This window comes from Myxocyprinus asiaticus, chromosome 9, assembly GCF_019703515.2.
Source record: "Myxocyprinus asiaticus isolate MX2 ecotype Aquarium Trade chromosome 9, UBuf_Myxa_2, whole genome shotgun sequence".
Classification (NCBI taxonomy): Eukaryota; Metazoa; Chordata; class Actinopteri; order Cypriniformes; family Catostomidae; genus Myxocyprinus; species Myxocyprinus asiaticus.
This window is the reverse complement of record NC_059352.1, coordinates 14489435-14507011: the sequence shown is the minus strand read 5'-3', so window position 1 is coordinate 14507011 and position 17577 is coordinate 14489435. Positions and strand designations below refer to the sequence as shown.

The 17577-nt window shown below is 37.5% G+C and overlaps 1 protein-coding gene across 11 annotated transcripts in view; it reads left to right on the top strand.

Moving 5' to 3' along the window:
* The window catches only part of LOC127446557 (E3 ubiquitin-protein ligase RAD18-like), a 90817-nt gene that overhangs the window by 45406 nt on the left and 27834 nt on the right, over positions 1 to 17577 (top strand). For 9 of the 11 annotated variants that reach the window (XR_007898225.1, XR_007898224.1, XM_051707563.1 and 6 more), the window contains exons 10-11: positions 2377 to 2475; positions 14903 to 15025. Coding sequence is in view for 9 of the 11 variants with exons in the window: in XM_051707563.1 (XP_051563523.1) it covers positions 2377 to 2475; positions 14903 to 15025 (222 nt within the window). In the remaining 2 variants the exon portion in view is untranslated. The remainder of the gene's footprint in view (positions 1 to 2376; positions 2476 to 14902; positions 15026 to 17577) is intronic. The other 2 variants (XM_051707569.1, XM_051707568.1) reach the window with 1 other exon arrangement.

Here is a 17577-nt window from a genome sequence, read left to right as displayed (position 1 = left end):
TCTGAAAAGTATGTTAATTTATGCACTCAATGCTTGGTCGGGGCTCCTTTTGCGCAAATTACTGCAAATAATTATTGCTCAGTGGTCCAAAGTCCTCTTTTCAGATGAAAGTAAATTTTGCATTTAATTTGGAAATCAAGGTCCCAGAGTCTGGAGGAAGAGTGGAGAGGCACAGAATCCAAGTTGCTTGAAGTCCAGTGTGAAGTTTCCACAGTCAGTGATGATTTGGGGTGCCATGTCATCTGCTGGTGTTGGTCCACTGTGTTTTCTCAAGTCGAGAGTCAATGCAGCTGTCTACCAGGAGATTTTAGAGCACTTCATGCTTCCATCCGCTGACAAGCTTTATGGAGATGCTTATTTCCTTTTCCGGCAGGACTTGGCACATGCCCACAGTGCCAAAACTACTAGTAACTGGTTTGTTTTCCATGGTATTACTGTGCTTGATTGGCCAGCCAACTCGCCTGAACTGAACTCCATAGAGAATATATGGGGTATTGTCAAGAGGAAAATGAGAGACACCAGACCCAACAATACAGACGAGCTGAAGGCCGCTATCAAAGCAACCTGGGCTTCCATAACACCTCAGCAGTGCCACAGGATGATTGCCTCTATGCCACGCCGCATTAATGCAGTAATTCGTGCAAAAGGAGCCCCGACCAAGTATTGAGTGCATAAATTAACATACTTTTCAGAAGGTATATAATAAATTCTTTATTCTAATATTTTGAGATACTGGATTTTTGATTTCCATGAGCTGTAAGCCATAATCATCAAGATTACAACAAAAAAGGCTTGAAATATTTCACTTTGTGTAATGAATACAGAATATATGAAAGTTCCACTTTTTGAATTAAATGATGGAACTTTTCCACGATATTCTAATTTTTTGAGATGCACCTGTACAATGTTGGTGGCTGAGAAAGAAAGGTCTAATTTCTTTGTTTACTGTGTGATCTGAGAATCAGAATGACTTATACAGGATCTAGATCGGATACAGCTGGTGGCATGGCTTGGGTTAAAACCATACTTACTGACATCAACATCCTGTCCAGCACTTTAGATGGATAAATACTTGCATTGATCCCATAAAGGATATTGCAGTGCAACAGCAACCAATCAACAGGACATGCCAAGCATAATACAAAGAAAGTATATACAAGATATGTAAATGATCAAAACAATATAGAAAAAACATTAAGATGACAAATCAAATATATACAGGATACACAAAATTAATTGGAGTCATAAGAGTGTAGAAAAAAGGCTGTCTCAACTATTACAGTAGTAAGTACACTACTGAGGGAATCAGCCATTTCTAAGGCTGTCACATTGTCAAAATCGTTCCAGTCCACTGAAACATTTCTCCTTAGAAATTCCCAGAATGCACCATTAAAAACAATGAGCATTGGCTACTGCATTGACTGCATCATCATCAGACTCACAAATGGCGGATGACAGCATATTTCGTAATGGTGCTGTACTTTTTAACAGCTGCGATGAATATATGTTGCGTAGTTATGATGTTGGTAAATACACAACCTAATCATGTCACTGGTGGTAATTCAGTCATCAGTGTCCTACTTTTTAGTGCATCAAGGCCATTAGTAATGCCAGAATTTGTGTTCATGATGTACTGATTCACTTCACAGGGAGTGGAATTATACACACCCCAAGAAGTGATCAGGAGACTGAACCATATTTACATTTTTAATTTTCAAATGCTCTAAAGCTTTTCTACCGTTTCATATGACATTCATATGATTTTGAAAATAAGGCAAGCCTAAGGTGATATGATAGGTCTGCAAAGCTGTTCAGTGGTGAAATTACCTGAAAGCAAAACAGAGAACTTATGTTACAAGGCTCAACAACAAAGATTTTTCTGCGGGCCCAGTCCGGCCATTAGCTTCAATTTTTACCTGCCTTGCTAACATTTTCACTGGCTCTGAGGCAAAAATGAAACATTTATAGGACATCTTCAATTAACAAATTTAAAACAAATAACATTTTTAAAAATTAAATCTTAAAAATATGAAGTTAAAACTTTTAAAAGTGTTTATAATTTGAAATAATGACAGAAATACAGAAATAATAAATGAGAGAAATGATAATCGTAGGAAACAATTCATAACATGTTTAAAAGCAGTATTGGCCCATTTGGACGTGATGTTCATCTTGGCTGAATCTATCTTACATCCTTATTCTTGAGCCCCTTGTAACTATCAACTTTCTTGATCTTTCTCTCTGAACAGGTTGTTGAGGGAGCTGAGCTGTTTTTTTGTTTTTTTTTGTTTGTTTTTTTTTGTTTTTTTTTTTGCTTGAGATGGCATACATGTTTGCTTTGTCCGAACCAGAGTTTCCACCCCCTACCCCCCACAGGTTCCTTTTCACAAAATGTATTATGCTCTACAAGAGATGCGGGGAATGCAAGCAGCTCACAGAAGGCAATTTCTACGGTGATAAGCAGCATTGAGAAAGGTATTTCATGCTATAATAGGCAAATTATATGTCTTCAATTGCAAAGCACACTTCTGAAAATTAGGCCAGATTGCTTTCGTACCAATTGCGGAACATACTGAAGTTAAGTATTCAGATTTGGTTCCTTGGTGCACTCCCGAGTTCGGACAATTTATTTCACACCATGCAAGCAAACTAAACTCTTATGTTAACAGACAGGTCTGCACCAAAAGCTGTAGTGTGGAGAGAAAAAAAAAAAAAAACAACTTTCATCATTTTTAGAATAAACATAACAAAAACACAAGCCTACACCATAGAACTGTGAATGTACCAACTTGAAATATGGATTTTTTTTTTTTTTTTTTTTTTTTTGCCGGAGGAGGGGGAGCACAACAAGTAATGAATGAAATGCCCTATTGAAACTTCATGTCATCAGCCAACAAAACATGAAAAATTACTTAATGCACCTTTAGTTGAGAACAAGGTCCACCATTTAAAGAAGCAGTGTGCCAAAAATGCAATGTTTCACATATTCATCATTTCTTAGGAATTAGGAAAATATTTTTTTTCCTAAGCTTTGCCTATATAAAAAGGCAGTGGTTACTCCAACCATTGACTACAGTTAACAAGTCATCATTACTCAGATCTAAATGCCTATTTTGAAGTCTGTGATTAGCCAGCAGTGCTTTGTAAAAAATTACATTAAATGGGGTTCCTAATGGAATTGCAGAAATGGACTTTCCACAGTTGCAGTGTAAAGTATATCAAGCTGCTTTACTACAAAACCCATGACTAATGTAAACCATGTGTACAAGAGTGTAGGCCAAACGTTTTTAGTGATTTAAGTGAGTAATGACATTGTGGTAGAGTTAAGATAACACAATGTGAATAATGTTACTCAGTATGTGGATTTAAGGGCTATGAAATGCACAACCCTTAAGACTAACAGGCCCTTGTTAAACAATTTCTGAAAACACATAGATAAATGTTCTGTCATGAGTCAAAAGTGATGAGTACATGTACTTTAAGTGTTAACTTATGTTACTTTAGTTCAGTTTTTCATTTGACTGTTAGCTAGGCTAGAAACAAACAAGAAAATTAATTTTAATGAAATTTTTTTTTCTTCTGAACGGTATACAATTTTTAAATTTGTATGAAAAAATACCATGATATTTCACCATCCAGCCCACGTTATTGCATCATTATTTGGACAAACTTAATGAACTGCTGTTACTTTTCCAAAGTTATCTAAACACTCAGACTTCTGGTTGACAATGATACTGGTGAAAAAAGTCCTGTGACCAGAGTCATTTTAATGAGAACATCAAAAAGACTTGGGTATGGGCTCTTTTGACAGTAAGCAACAACCTAGCAACCATCCACAGCAGCCTAACAACACCATAGCAATCAGACTGAATACACCTGAAGCCAAATACCTACACCACTTCCTGAAAAACAAGTCCCCCAACCCCCCCAGCCTTCTATCTGTCATCTCCTCAAAAGCCGCCACCCTCCCCATCTCCTCACACCACTCCGGAAATGGTGGCGCTCCGTCCGACTTCCAACCCCTTAAAATAATTTGTCTGCCAATCATCATGCTAGTCAGAACCCAATTTTTTATATATTTGTCCCCCAAATGTATAACTGCCCTATCGCCTAAAATACAAAGGCTGGGGCAAAGTAAAATTTGAGTGCCCAAAATGTTATACAAATAATTCTGTACCTATAACCAAAAATCTTAGATCTTAACACATCCCCAAAAGACACGGGTTGTGTCTCCAACTTCTGATTGGATGTGGGTGTGTCTTTAAGACCAAGCCTATATAATCTAGAGGGGGTCCAATGAAATCTATGTAAAATCTTAAATTGCATAAGGCGAACCCTTGCATCTCTAGATGCAGACTTGACATTTTTTAGAATCTTAGTCCACACTCCTTCCTCCAATACCAAGTTCAAATCTTTCTCCCATAATCTCTTGATAGAAGTTAAAGCTCCATCCCCAGACTCTGAATTAGCAGGGAGTAATAAACTGCCTCATGACCTTTTCTAAAAGCAGTAATCACCTCTCCCAAAGTATCTGCCGCTTTAGGGGGGTGTGTGCTACTCCAGAAACAGTACAGAACATGTGGCGCAGCTGTAAATACCTATAAAACTGAGATCTGGGAATCCCAAAATGATGACCCAAATTCTCAAAAGATCTCAACACTCCACTCTTGTACAGGTCGCCGAGTGTAGTGACCCCCCTCACAATCCACTCTGACCAACAGAAATGGGACTTGTTGATTTAAATAAATGTCCGAATTAGATATTCTGGCCACTCTTGTCCAAATCACGTGCAAATGTGAGATAACGGGGTGTGACTTAACTTCTCCGGTTAGTTTGATAGGTTTTGCAATGGCGAAATAGGGGCAAGGACTTCCTATTCAATAGAAAACCAGGGAGGCGCTCTTTCAGGTGGAAGTGACCAATGAGCCAAATCCCTGAGACCGAACGCATGATAATAAAACAAGATCTTGGGTAGGCCTAGCCCACATTTGTCAATCGGCCTATGTAATTTGTTGAAATGTAGTCTGGGACGTTTACCATTCCAAATGAAGGACTTCACTATGCTATCAAATTGCTTGAAATAAGAGAGGGGGACATCTATAGGGAGTGACTGTAGCAGGTAGTTGAATTTTGGAATACAGTTCATTTTAATAACATTAACCTTCCCCATCATTGATAAATGTAATGAAGCCCACCTGCCCACATCGCTCAAAAACATTTTTATTAAAGGGTCAAAATTAACCAACTAAATCAGACAAATTTGCTGGGAATAAAATACCCAAAAACTTAATGCCCTGTTTGGGCCACTGGAAGTTGCCCGGCTGGAAGGCCGTTTCTGGACAGTACGCTGTCAGAGCCAAAGCTTCGGATTTAGACCAGTTGACTTTGTATCCTGAGAACTTGAAAAATTAATTAATAATTCTGTGGAGGAAAGGCATAGATCTAGTAGGGTCAGAGACAAATAATAAAATATCATCTGCGTAAAGCAGAAGCTTACCTCCCACCATCACCCCTGGAAAACCGTCCTCCTTTCTTATCGTGCCTGCTAATGGTCCCAGGGCAAGACAGAACAATAATGGGGAAAGAGGGCAACCCTGCCGAGTATAATCTAAAATTAATCCATTTGTTTGTACTGCTGCTACAGGGTGTCTATAACTTAATCCAGCCATTAAATGTACTCCTGAACCCATACATTTCCAAAATCTTAAAAAGATAATCCCATTCTACCATATCAAACACCTTTTTGGCGTCAAGTGAGATGGCAGCGACCGGAGACTGATCATTTGCTACTGACCACATGATATTGATGAAACGCCTAATATTATCAGAAGAGCTGTGGCCCCAAGTAAACCCCACCTGATCTATATGTATAAGAGATGTCATAACCGGTTAGCCAAAATGTGTGCAAAATTTTTACATCTAGCTGGATCAGGGAAATTGGACGGTAACTTTTACCCTCGCTTTGGTCTTTGTCCTTTTTAAGAATCAGACTGATCCGGGCTTGTGTCATGGTTGGGGGAAGCTTTCCATTCTTTAATGATTCCGTATAAACTTCTAACAATAGTGGAGCCAATTCTGTAGCATAAGATCTAAAAAATTCAGTGGCGAAACCATCTGGCCCCGGAGCCTTGCCAGTAGGTAAGGCCTTATTTACCTCGTCAAGCTTCTCCAAGGTTATCTCAGAATCAAGAGAATTTTTTCAATTTAGGGAGTTCTAATGGTTCCACAAATTTTCTAATATCTTCATTAGTAGACAAAGACGTGGAACTATAGAGATCAAGATAGAACTCTTTAAAGGCATTATTAATATTAATGGCCGAGTTCAAAGATTTCACTGAGGGAATGGTAGAAAAAGACTCTTTATATATCTAGCCAAAAGCTTCCCTGCTTTGTCCTCCGACTCAAAGTATGACTGTCTTGCCCTGAATAACCAAAACTCCACCTTCCATGACAAAATAGTATTATATCTGTATTTCAATCAGGTCAATTCTCTGAGGCCATCAGATGACATTCAGCACTTCAGCTCTGCCTTGACACTTTTAATATTCCCTTCCAATTCTCGTGCTTTGGATTTTTTGGTAAATTAAGCATACTGTATGATCCGACCCCTAAGAACTGCCTTAAGTGCCTCCCAAAGCACGCCCACCGAAGATACTGAGGACCAGTTGGTCTCCATATAAACATTGATTTCAGTCTTTAACATTTGTTGGAAATCAGGATTTTGCAACAGGGATACATTAAAGCGCCAACTGTATGATTTCTTTTTCTCCATATGTGGCAACATCTCAAATTCACCACGGCGTGATCTGAGACTAAGATGTTTCCGATTGAGCAGTCAACAACAGATGAAATGAGGGACTTAGATATAAAAAAAACTTTAAGAAATCTATTCTAGAATAAATCTTATGGACTGATGAAAATAAATTATAGTCCCTACCAGATAGGTTCAAAAGTCGCCAAATATCTGCAAGACCAAGATTTATACACATCCTGTGAAGCATCAGTGTTGCTCTAGGGGGCTTACACTCTTTTGCTTCACTATGATCAAGGACTGAGTCCATCAAAAGATTAAAGTCTCCTCCCAGTATTATATCATGAGGGGTGCCAGCGGCTTGCATGTAAATATTAGCCAAAACCAACCTTTGCCCATGAATTTCTGCTAAAACAATAATGATTCTCTCTAATTTATCTTTAATATGTTTGAGAGATTTGAATTGTAGATATTTACTTATCAATGTAATGACTCCCCTACTCTTACTTGAGCCCGCACTAAAGAAAACATTCCCATCCCATATCTTCCCAATTTTTTCAGCTTCCTGCGGGAAAGATGCATTTCTTGAAGAAACACGATCACATTTCTTACACTAAAGAAAAGAAATAACCTTCCTTTTTATGGGGTGCCCCAATCCATTCACATTCCATGTGGAGAAAGATAACCCACTCATATTAACATTTCACATTTTGATGTAATAGACAAAATAATTTGTGTGTTAAAAACAAGATTATACAAACCACATTCCAACATTAGTGCAACAATCAAACCCCGAACTCCCCCCTGAACCAAATAGACAGAAAAAAGAAAAATATGCACATTAACTCCACGCACGACAGCGCCAACTGGCATCAATCCCTCTAAACTCAAAAGGTCCATGTACGCCTACGAGAGACCCCGTGACAACTTTGCCATCAGATTGCTCAAGTCCGGTGCTTCTGCACAAATTTTGTAAGGCAAAATTACATAACAGAAAATACTTTGTAAAACAAACCCCAGCCAACAGGCAGAATAAACACAAAGATTGTGTAGATTCATTCACAGAACTGTCTTGAAGGTGTGTTCCTCCACAAAACAAATTCCAACCGATATAAAGCCGTTCAGTTTCCTTGGACAGACAAACAAGTGTTCAGTGAGCCAGCTGTTTATGACAGCAGCAGATGATGTAATCATTCCAATGTCCTGCAAAAAAAAGCCACAAAACAAACTCCAGCCAACAGGAGGCATAAGCACAAGGAACTAACAGATTCATCCACAACTGTCCCGAAGCAGTGTTATTCCACAAAACAAACTCCAGCCGCTAGGTGGAACCAGCACAAAAAGAAACAAAACATGCGTCCCGGTTCCTCGGATGGTCAAGAGTCAAATTCACTTGGAGGCTGCATGAAAAAATACACAATGACTTACTCAGTCCGTCAACTTTATAAAGGACATCCTTTGGGTGGTCATGTAGATATTTTGCTGCCATCCCCAGCATCCACTCTCAATCTGGCCGGGAACCCCAGTGCAAAAGCGAAATGCAAAAGTTTCTTGAAGGAGAAGTGTTATTCCACAAAAGAAAATCCAGCCGCTTGGTGGAACCAACACAAACAGAAAAAAAAATGGCGCCCAGCTTCCTCAGACAGTCGAGTGAATATTCAGCGAGTCAATCCACTTGCATGAGAAATAACAAATGGCTTACTCCAATGTATTTATGAAGGACAGTGCTTGTTTGGGACATGTAAATACTTTGCGGCCATCCTTCGTATCTGTTCTCAGTTTGGCCGGAAACATCAGTGCAAAAGCGATCTTCCATTGATGCAAGAGTTTCTTACACTCCTTGAATCGATTGCGTTTCTCTCTTGTCAAATTCACAAAATCCGGGAACAAGAAAATATTGTGATTCTTCCAAGAAAGCTTTCCTTTGCTCCTCGCCTCGTGCAATACGAGATCTTTATCGGATGATCTAAAAAATTTGGCCACAATTGATCAGGGCCTGTTTCCCTCAGCCTATCTGCGAGCCGGGACTCTGTGAGCTTGTTTGATTTCCAGCTTATGGCCTGTTATGTCGAGCAGACTCGGGAAGAGCTCGTCTAGGAATTTCACCATATCTCTGCCTCCATGCTCAGGAATTCCAACAACCCGTACATTATTTCTTCGGCTCCTATTTTCAAGTTTTTCCAAAATGTTTTCCATGGCTATTTTGGTCGTGAGCAGATTAGCAGATAATTCCCTTTCCGATGACTCCAGATTATCGATCCATTTCTCAACATCTTCCACTCTTGTAACCAACTCGGAGAATTTTGTTTCCATCGCTGTAATCGATCGACGTATTGCAGCGAGATCCTCCAAGTCAGCAACAACCTTCGTCAGCATCACAGACATGTTGGACAGTTGCCGCTGAATCTCTCCCGCCGCACCATCCAAATAGAGTCCCCGGTCTGCAGGCCCATCAGAGGTTTCAGCTTGAGCAAGTTAAGTGTCTTTTAATGTCTCCAGAGCCCGAGGATTTTGACTTCTTTGCCATGTTTAATTCAAAGAACAAATATGTAACTAGGTGTATCGAATCTCACCGGATTATAACATGAAAATAATTTTAAAAAAACAAGCAAAGTGCGCAGAGCCCGTCGCTCATGTCTGCTCCTCGCGTGGCATCAGGTGACCTCCCGAAGCAGCTGAATTGCATTTGCAAATGTAAAAATGTAGTTAGTGTTACAATTAACTTAAGATTTTTCAGTGTTTAAATACTTTGTTCTATCCCATCTTAATATGCAGAGACAGCTATAAGCAAGCAATTCTTAGGTTCATTTTCTTGAAAACTGTAAACACTGTTTCTCTGTGGTGGTGGTTGTTTTGAGCGACCCGCTTAGACCCACCCCAACAATGTTACTCAACAGGGCAGGATTATCTGACTGTTTGAACAACTGCAGGCGAGGGGCATATTCAGAAAGATGTTTTGAAAATGTTGTTGTTTTGTTTTTTCAATTCCGTTTGGTGGTGCTAGTGTCGCAGATATTACACACTTCAGCTTTAAAGTTGATGTGACTTAGGTGAAAATTGTCCCGCTACAATATATTCACCTTAAAAGGAATATTCCTGGTCCAATACAAGTCAAGCTCAATCAAAAGCATTTGTGGTATAATATTAATTACCACAAAAATGTATTTTGACTTGCCCCTTGTTTTTTTTTTTTTTTAAAGCAAATATCTGGCTTCCAGTATGGCACTTACAGTGGAAGTGAATGGGGGCCAATCTGTAAATGTTAAAATACTCACTATTTCAAAAATATAGCCCCAATACATAATCAAAAAACATGATTTTAGTGTGATAAAATCGCTTATTAACCATTCCTGTGTGTTAAGTTATAGCCAATTTTACACCTTCGTTGCCATGATGATGTAATGTCAACAAACCGTAAAACCCTAAACGACTTTACAGGTCAAATAATACATGAGTTTTAACAGAAGAATTAATGTAAGTGCTTTTTATAAATTTAGAAACTTCACATTTCTGCCTTTAAACCCTCCAAATATTGACCCAATTCACTTCTATTGTAATTGCCTCAGTTGTAACTTCAATCTTTTATTTATTTATTTTTTTAAAGAAAAGGATGGATGAGTCAAAATTATGGTTATCAGCATTATTCCACAAATGCTGTCTATTGTGCTTAACTTGTATTAAACCTGGAATATTCCTTTAAGCTTAAACTTTGTATATGTGTGTATATAAAAAAATTACAAACCATGATCAATTCTACCCATGGCCCTTTTCAATTATATTGAATCTACAGGTAAAAAGAAACAGGAATTTATGTGCTGTGTTGGGCACAGATGCTTATAAGTGGCTGTTGTGATTTTGTGAAAGTTGGCTACATTGGCTATCTGAAACTTTTCTCCTGGAGTTCTTCAGTAGCTATGTTTCGGCGTTTTTTTGTTTTGTTTTTTTTTTATGCATATTTTGGGATATTGCATAAAAATTGCTGGATGGAAACACCAATATGCTAATAAATCTCAAATGTATCTCAAAAAATGTATATGCTCACTTGAGGTGGATCGATTTAATTCGATAAGAGGAAATGCACAAACTATGATGACACACAAATGTGAAAAACATTTACCAAATAAACTCCTATTGAATTTGTTAGGAATAAAAGATGTGCATCAAAAAGGTCATCGCATCTGAAATGCTGCTCTAGAAAATCCAAAAGCCTACAAAGAGTTTGCAGAGCAAATAAGTCGAAAACAAACTTGAACTGTACAGAACAGAATGTTTATTGACACTTTTGAATAATATCTCATAGTCATAAGGATGGATGAATGCACATCTAGCGCTCCCAGAAGTGTGTGATGCGCTGTCTCTCCCAAACATGACAAAGTTCTTTACAGTGTTTTGTCTGCGTGCTCTAAACCGACAGTGTTTTATTAATAAAACACTCACAGTGGCTACTATTCCTCCGAAAGTGACGATTTCATCCTTTTGAACACCCTTAGATGGAAACGCTGCTTTATTGGTGTATTGTTTTTGCGATAATGTGTTTTTTCGCATGAATTAAATTCACAACTTGGAAACCTAGCTAGTGATCATTACTTTAACTGATGTTTGGGCCTTTGGCAGAAGTATTCTTACAGGCAGCCATTTGGAATGACATTTTATCTGATTCTGTTAGTTTTGGCCACTACATTTATTTCAATTTCATGGCCTGCCTTTATGTGCCAAGGCCTTCAGAGTTACTGTAGTTTTTCTGGTCCATAATTATTTCTACAGTATGTTAAGTCAAGTCATTTTTTTGGCCATCCAATCTTTGATTTCATTGATACATTCTGCTAATTTGGAGAATTGTGAATTTTCATTGGGTTTAGAAGAAATATAAAGTTGGGTAATGTCGGCATAACAGTGGAAACTTATTCCTGATAATATCTCCCAGGGAATGTATGAGGAGAAAAGCAGAGGCTCTAAAACTGATCCCTGTGGCACTCCATGCTTAACTTTTGTTTGATTTGACAATTCCTCGTTTACACATACAAAGTGGTAGCGGTCTGATAAATCGGACCTAAACCATGCTAATGCAGGTCTACTAATGCCAACATAATTCTCCAGCCTATTCAAGAGAATGTTGTGATCTATTGTGTTGAAGGCAGCACTAAGATCTAAAAGCACTAGAAGAGAAATGCAGCTGCGATCAGATGATAAAAGCAAGTCATTTGTAACTCTGATAAGTGCAGTCTCTGTACTGTGGTGGGGCCTAAATCCTTACTGAAATTGTTCATATATATATACCATTTCTCTGTAGAAATGAACATAGTTGGGAGGACACTACCTTTTCTAGTATTTTCAACATAAATGGTAGATTAGAAATCGGTCTGTAATTATCTAATTCTCCAGGATCAAACTGTGGCTTCATAAGCGGATTGATAACTGCCATTTTAAAGTTTCTTGGGACATGTCCTAAGGATAGCGAGGAGGTTCTGAGATTATAGGGAATACCTCTTTTAAGAACTTAGTTGGTATTGGATCTAACATGTTGTGGCTTTTGAATTTTTTAAGTTTTGTTAGCTCTTCATGACCTATGACAGCGAAGGATTGAAGTCGCTCGTGTGGAAAATGATGAGACACTGTTTTCTGAGGTTAAGTGACATTTGATTGTATAGTTCCAATTTCATTTCTGATTATTTCAATTTTATCAGTAAAGAAATTCATGAAGTCATTACTATTGAGCTGTGACGGAATAACTGGTTCAGTTGATGCTTTATTCCTAACCTTTTTTGCCACAGTACTAAATAAACAGCTAGGATTGTTGTGGTTGTTTTCTATGAGTTTGCTAAAATATGCTGACTTGGCAGCTTTTAGTGCCTGTCTGTAGCTACAGACACTATCCTTCCATGCACCACAAAATACCTCAAATTTTTTATTCTTCCACTTGTGCTCCATTTTCCTAGCTGCTCTCTTGAGAGCATGAATGTGATCATTGTTCCATGGTGCAGGGCTTTTTTTCTTGAATTTTCTTGAATCAAAGGGGGACAACAATATCAAGAGTGCTAAAAAACACTATTTATATTTTCTGTTATTATATCAAGTTCTTCTAGACTTTTTGGCTTACTGAATATGTGAGACAATTCTGGAAAATTTTTAGTGACGCTATCTTTAGTGGTCGAAAGAGTAGTTCTACCTGAACGATAGCGTGGTGTAGATTGAGTGACATTAGCTGATCGCAGCAAACAAGAGATGAGGTAATGATCTGAGATGTCATTTCTCTGCGGTAGAATTTCTATAGTATCGACATCAACTCCATATGACAATTAAATCTAGCATATGATTATGGCGATGAGTTGGTCCTGTCACATTTTGTCTGACTCCAAGAGAGTTGAGAATATTGATAAATGCTAATCCTAATGTGTCATTTTCATTGTCTATGTGAATGTTGAATTCACCAACAATTAAAGCTCTATCTACATTAACTACTAGATCTCGTAGAAAATTTGCAAATTCACCAAGGAAATCAGATTATGGCCGGGATGATCTATATACTGTAGCAAGGGCAAAAGACGACAGAGATTTTTTTTATTTATATCTGATGGTGTCACATTAAGCATTATTAGTACAAAACTTAAATTTATATCCTGTCCTCTGAGTAGCACCAAAAACTTCTCTGTAAATTGTAGCAACACCTCCTCCTTGACCCTTCAGGTGAGGCTCATGTTTATAACAATAACTTGAGGGAGTAGATTCGTTTAGACTAATATATTCATCTGGTTAAAGCCAGGTTTCAGTCAAACAGAGTGCATCCAAACTATGATCTGTAATTTATTTTACAAATGTTTTGGTGGAAAGAGATCTAATGTTTAGTAGCCCTACCTTTATGTGATATTCATCTTCACCTTTTTTTTTTTCCAAAGTTTGACCTTTAATTAAAATTTTTCTAAATGATTTAGTGAGGGGTTTGTGTTTGGTGGTTCGGGGAACAGACACAGTTTCTATATGATATCTAGGTGATACTGTCTCTATGTGTTGTAGTTTATGTGACCTGTGTGATGTCTCAAGGCAGCTAGCAGACGTTTGGATTAGCCAGTTTGTCTGCTTCCTGACCTGGGCCCCAATTAAATACTCAATAATCAAATACTATCACTATTAAAACTAGGAGCCAAATTACTAAAGAGGAGAGCGCACCTTCCCTGGAGGGATGGAGTCCGTCTCTCTTTAGCAGGTCAGGTCTACCCCAAAAACTCTTCCAACAAACTAAATCCTGTGCTATTCTCCGTACACCACTCAGACATCCAGCCATCAGTCTGACATAGTTTTTGCAAGTTCACACACCTCTAACATTATCTTTAGTGATATTTGACTGGCGAAGCCGGACATCGTTAGTGTCAACATGAATAACAATTTTAGAAAATCTACGTTTAGCATTAGCCAGCCCTTGTAAATTTGATCTGATTTCAGATGCCTGAGCCCCCAAAATACATTTACCAATGGTGGCTGGAGTCTCTATTTCCAAGTTCCTTACAATAGAATCACCAATTATTATGATTGGAATATGATTGGGTGCATCACTGAGTGGGGAGAATCGATTGGAAACCCTAACAGGAGCAGGAGAGAGGTGTCGCTTTGCTGAGCGAGTAAGCCGCCGAGATGTTACCCAAACGCCCTGCTGCGGGGGCTCTACAGCCGGAACCAAAGTGTGTGTGTTGCTCTCTGTACTACCACATCTGAAAAGTATCTACCGGCTAGACAAGAAAGTTTTGCTAAAATTTAGTTGTATTTAATTTTTCAGTACAAATACAGTTGCATTTGTTTATCCACCATAGATGTCTGTAGTTCTTATTAGTTGTACTTTCTAAGGCAAGCATCTTTATACAGCTGTTCACTCAGAATTTCCAATGGCTGTTTAGAATAGCGGTTTTTGATTTTATATTTTAACATTTTATTTTACAGCATAAATTACACAGTCATACCTCAAACATAAAAGTGATGCTACTTTTTTTACATTTATTGATTTACATGTAATTTGCAAACAAGTTGGTAACTAATTCCATCTTAGTAGTTTGTCAGTTTTTGTCCTGCATTATTCAGAGTATTTCTCTTCACAAAATGGTTTAACTTGTATTTGAGCAAATTTGAAATTTGATTTTTTTCCCTTTTAATTCTTTTTCCTAGGGAAGCAGCATTGTAGCGAATTTTCCCGTTTAATTGCCCAGGTCAGAGGTCGTCTTGAGACGTCCAAAAGAACACAGATCAAACAGGAAGAGGGGCAGTCAACAGAGGAGACAGACTCCAAAGGTATCATTGTCTTCCATTTCTCTTTTCCATTTCCATTTCGCTTGTGTAATTGTTAATGATCTGTGGTTAATTAGCTAAAATAAATAGCTAAGAACACTCTCAGCCAGGTCATATAGGTTTATACCATGCCTTCATCTCTTTCAAAGCTTAATTTCTAACTCATCTTACTATGCTGTCATAACCTGTTTTTATTAATTTTCATTTAGGTGATTTAGATTTTAGAAAAATGACTAATGAAAACACATTTTATCTTGTTTGTGTGACAGGTGACACTATACATTTGTACCCATATTACTGTGTAATTGCGTAATTACTGATAAATGCCTGTATTCACAAAGAGCTTTTGTAATTAACTTATTTAACATGACAGCATGGCACTGTGATGTAAATAGTTGCTCCTACCACTTAAAATATTGCTGTGTGTGTATATGTGTGTGTATGTATGTATGTATATTTTTTTATATATATATATATATATATATATATATATATATATATATATATATACATACACACACACTGGCGGCGAAAAGCTTGGAATAATGTACATATTTTGCTCTTATGGAAAGAAATTGGTACTTTTATTCACCAGAGTGGCATTCAGCTGATCACAATGTATAGTCAGGACATTAATAACATGAAAAATTACTATTACAATTTGAAAAAAATGTTCAGAACTTCTTAAACTACTTCAAAGAGTTCTCATCCAAAAATCCTCCACGTGCAGCAATGAAAGCTTTGCAGATCCTTGGCATTCTAGCTGTCAGTTTGTCCAGATACTCAGGTGACATTTCACCCCACACTTCCTGTAGCACTTGCCATAGATGTGGCTGTCTTGTCGGGCACTTCTCACAGACCTAACAGTCTAGCTGATCCCACAAACGCTCAATGGGGTTAAGATCCATAACACTTTTTTCCAATTATCTTTTGTCCAATGTCTGTGTTTCTTTGACCACTCTAGCCTTTTCTTTTTTGTTTTTCTGTTTCAAAAGTGGCTTTTCCTTTGCAATTCTTCCCATAAGGCCTGCGCCACTGAGTCTTCTCTTTACTGTTGTACATGAAACTGGTGTTGAGCAGGTAGAATTCAATGAAGCTGTCAGCTGAGGACATGTGAGACGTCTATTTCTCAAACTAGAGATTCTGATGTACTTATCCTCTTGTTTAGTTGTACATCTGGGCCTTCCACATCTCTTTCTGTCCTTGTTAGAGCCAGTTGTCCTTTGTCTTTGAAGACTGTAGTGTACACCTTTGTATGAAATTTTCAGTTGTTTGGCAATTTCAAGCAGTGTACAACCTTCATTCCTCAAAACAATGATTGACTGACAAATTTCTAGAGAAAGCTGTTTATTTTTTGCCATTTTTTACCTAATATTGACCTTAAGACATGCCAGTCTATTGCATACTGTGGCAACTCAAAAACAAATACAAAGACAATGTTAAGCTTCATTTAACGAACCAAATAGCTTTCAGCAGTGTTTGATATAATGGCAAGTGATTTTCTTGTACCAAATTAGCAATTTAGCATGATTACCCATGGATAAGGTGTTGGAGTGATGGCTGCAGGAAATGGGGCATGTCTAGATTTGATCAAATGACTTTTTTCAAATAGTGATGGTGCTTTTTTTTTAGATCAGTAAAATGACTATGCTTTGTGATCAGTTGAATGCCACTTTGGTGAATTAAAGTACCAATTTCCTTTCGAAACAGCAAAATCTGTACATTATTCCAAACTTTTGGCCACCTGTGTGTGTGTGTGTGTGTGTACACACACACACACACACACACACACACACACTTTACCGGTCAAAAGTTTTGAAATACTTGACTGAAATGTTTCTCATGATCTTAAAAATCTTTTGATCTGAAGGCATATTCTTAAATTTTTGAAATTAGTTTTGTAGACAAAAATATAATTGTGCCACCATATTTATTTAATTACAAAACTAAAATGTAATTTAAATAAAAGTTTTGAAAATGATGACTTGGACCAAATAATAAAGAAAAGCAGCCAATAAGTGCCCAACATAGATGGGAACTCCTTCAATACTGTTTAAAAAGCATCCTGAAGAAGTCGGTTAAGAAAATGTCAAGAGTACATGTCTGCAAATTCTAGGCAAAGGGTGACTACTTTGAAGATGCTAAAATATAAGCTCACAGTTTTTATTTATTTTGGATTTTGTTTAATCACAACATAATTCCCATAGTTCCATTTATGTTATTCCATAGTTTTGATGACTTTACTATTATTCTAAAATGTGAAGAAGAAAAATTATAATAAAGAATAAGTGTTTCAAAACTTTGGGCTGGTAGTGTATGTATGTGTGTGTGTATATATATATACATACAGGTGCATCTCAATAAATTAGAATGTCCTGGAAAAGTTCATTTATTTCAGTAATTCAACTCAAATTGTGAAACTCGTGTATTAAATAAATTCAATGCACACAGACTGAAGTAGTTTAAGTCTTTGGTTCTTTTAATTGTGATGATTTTGGCTCACATTTAACAAAAACCCACCAATTCACTATCTCAAAAAATTAGAATATGGTGAC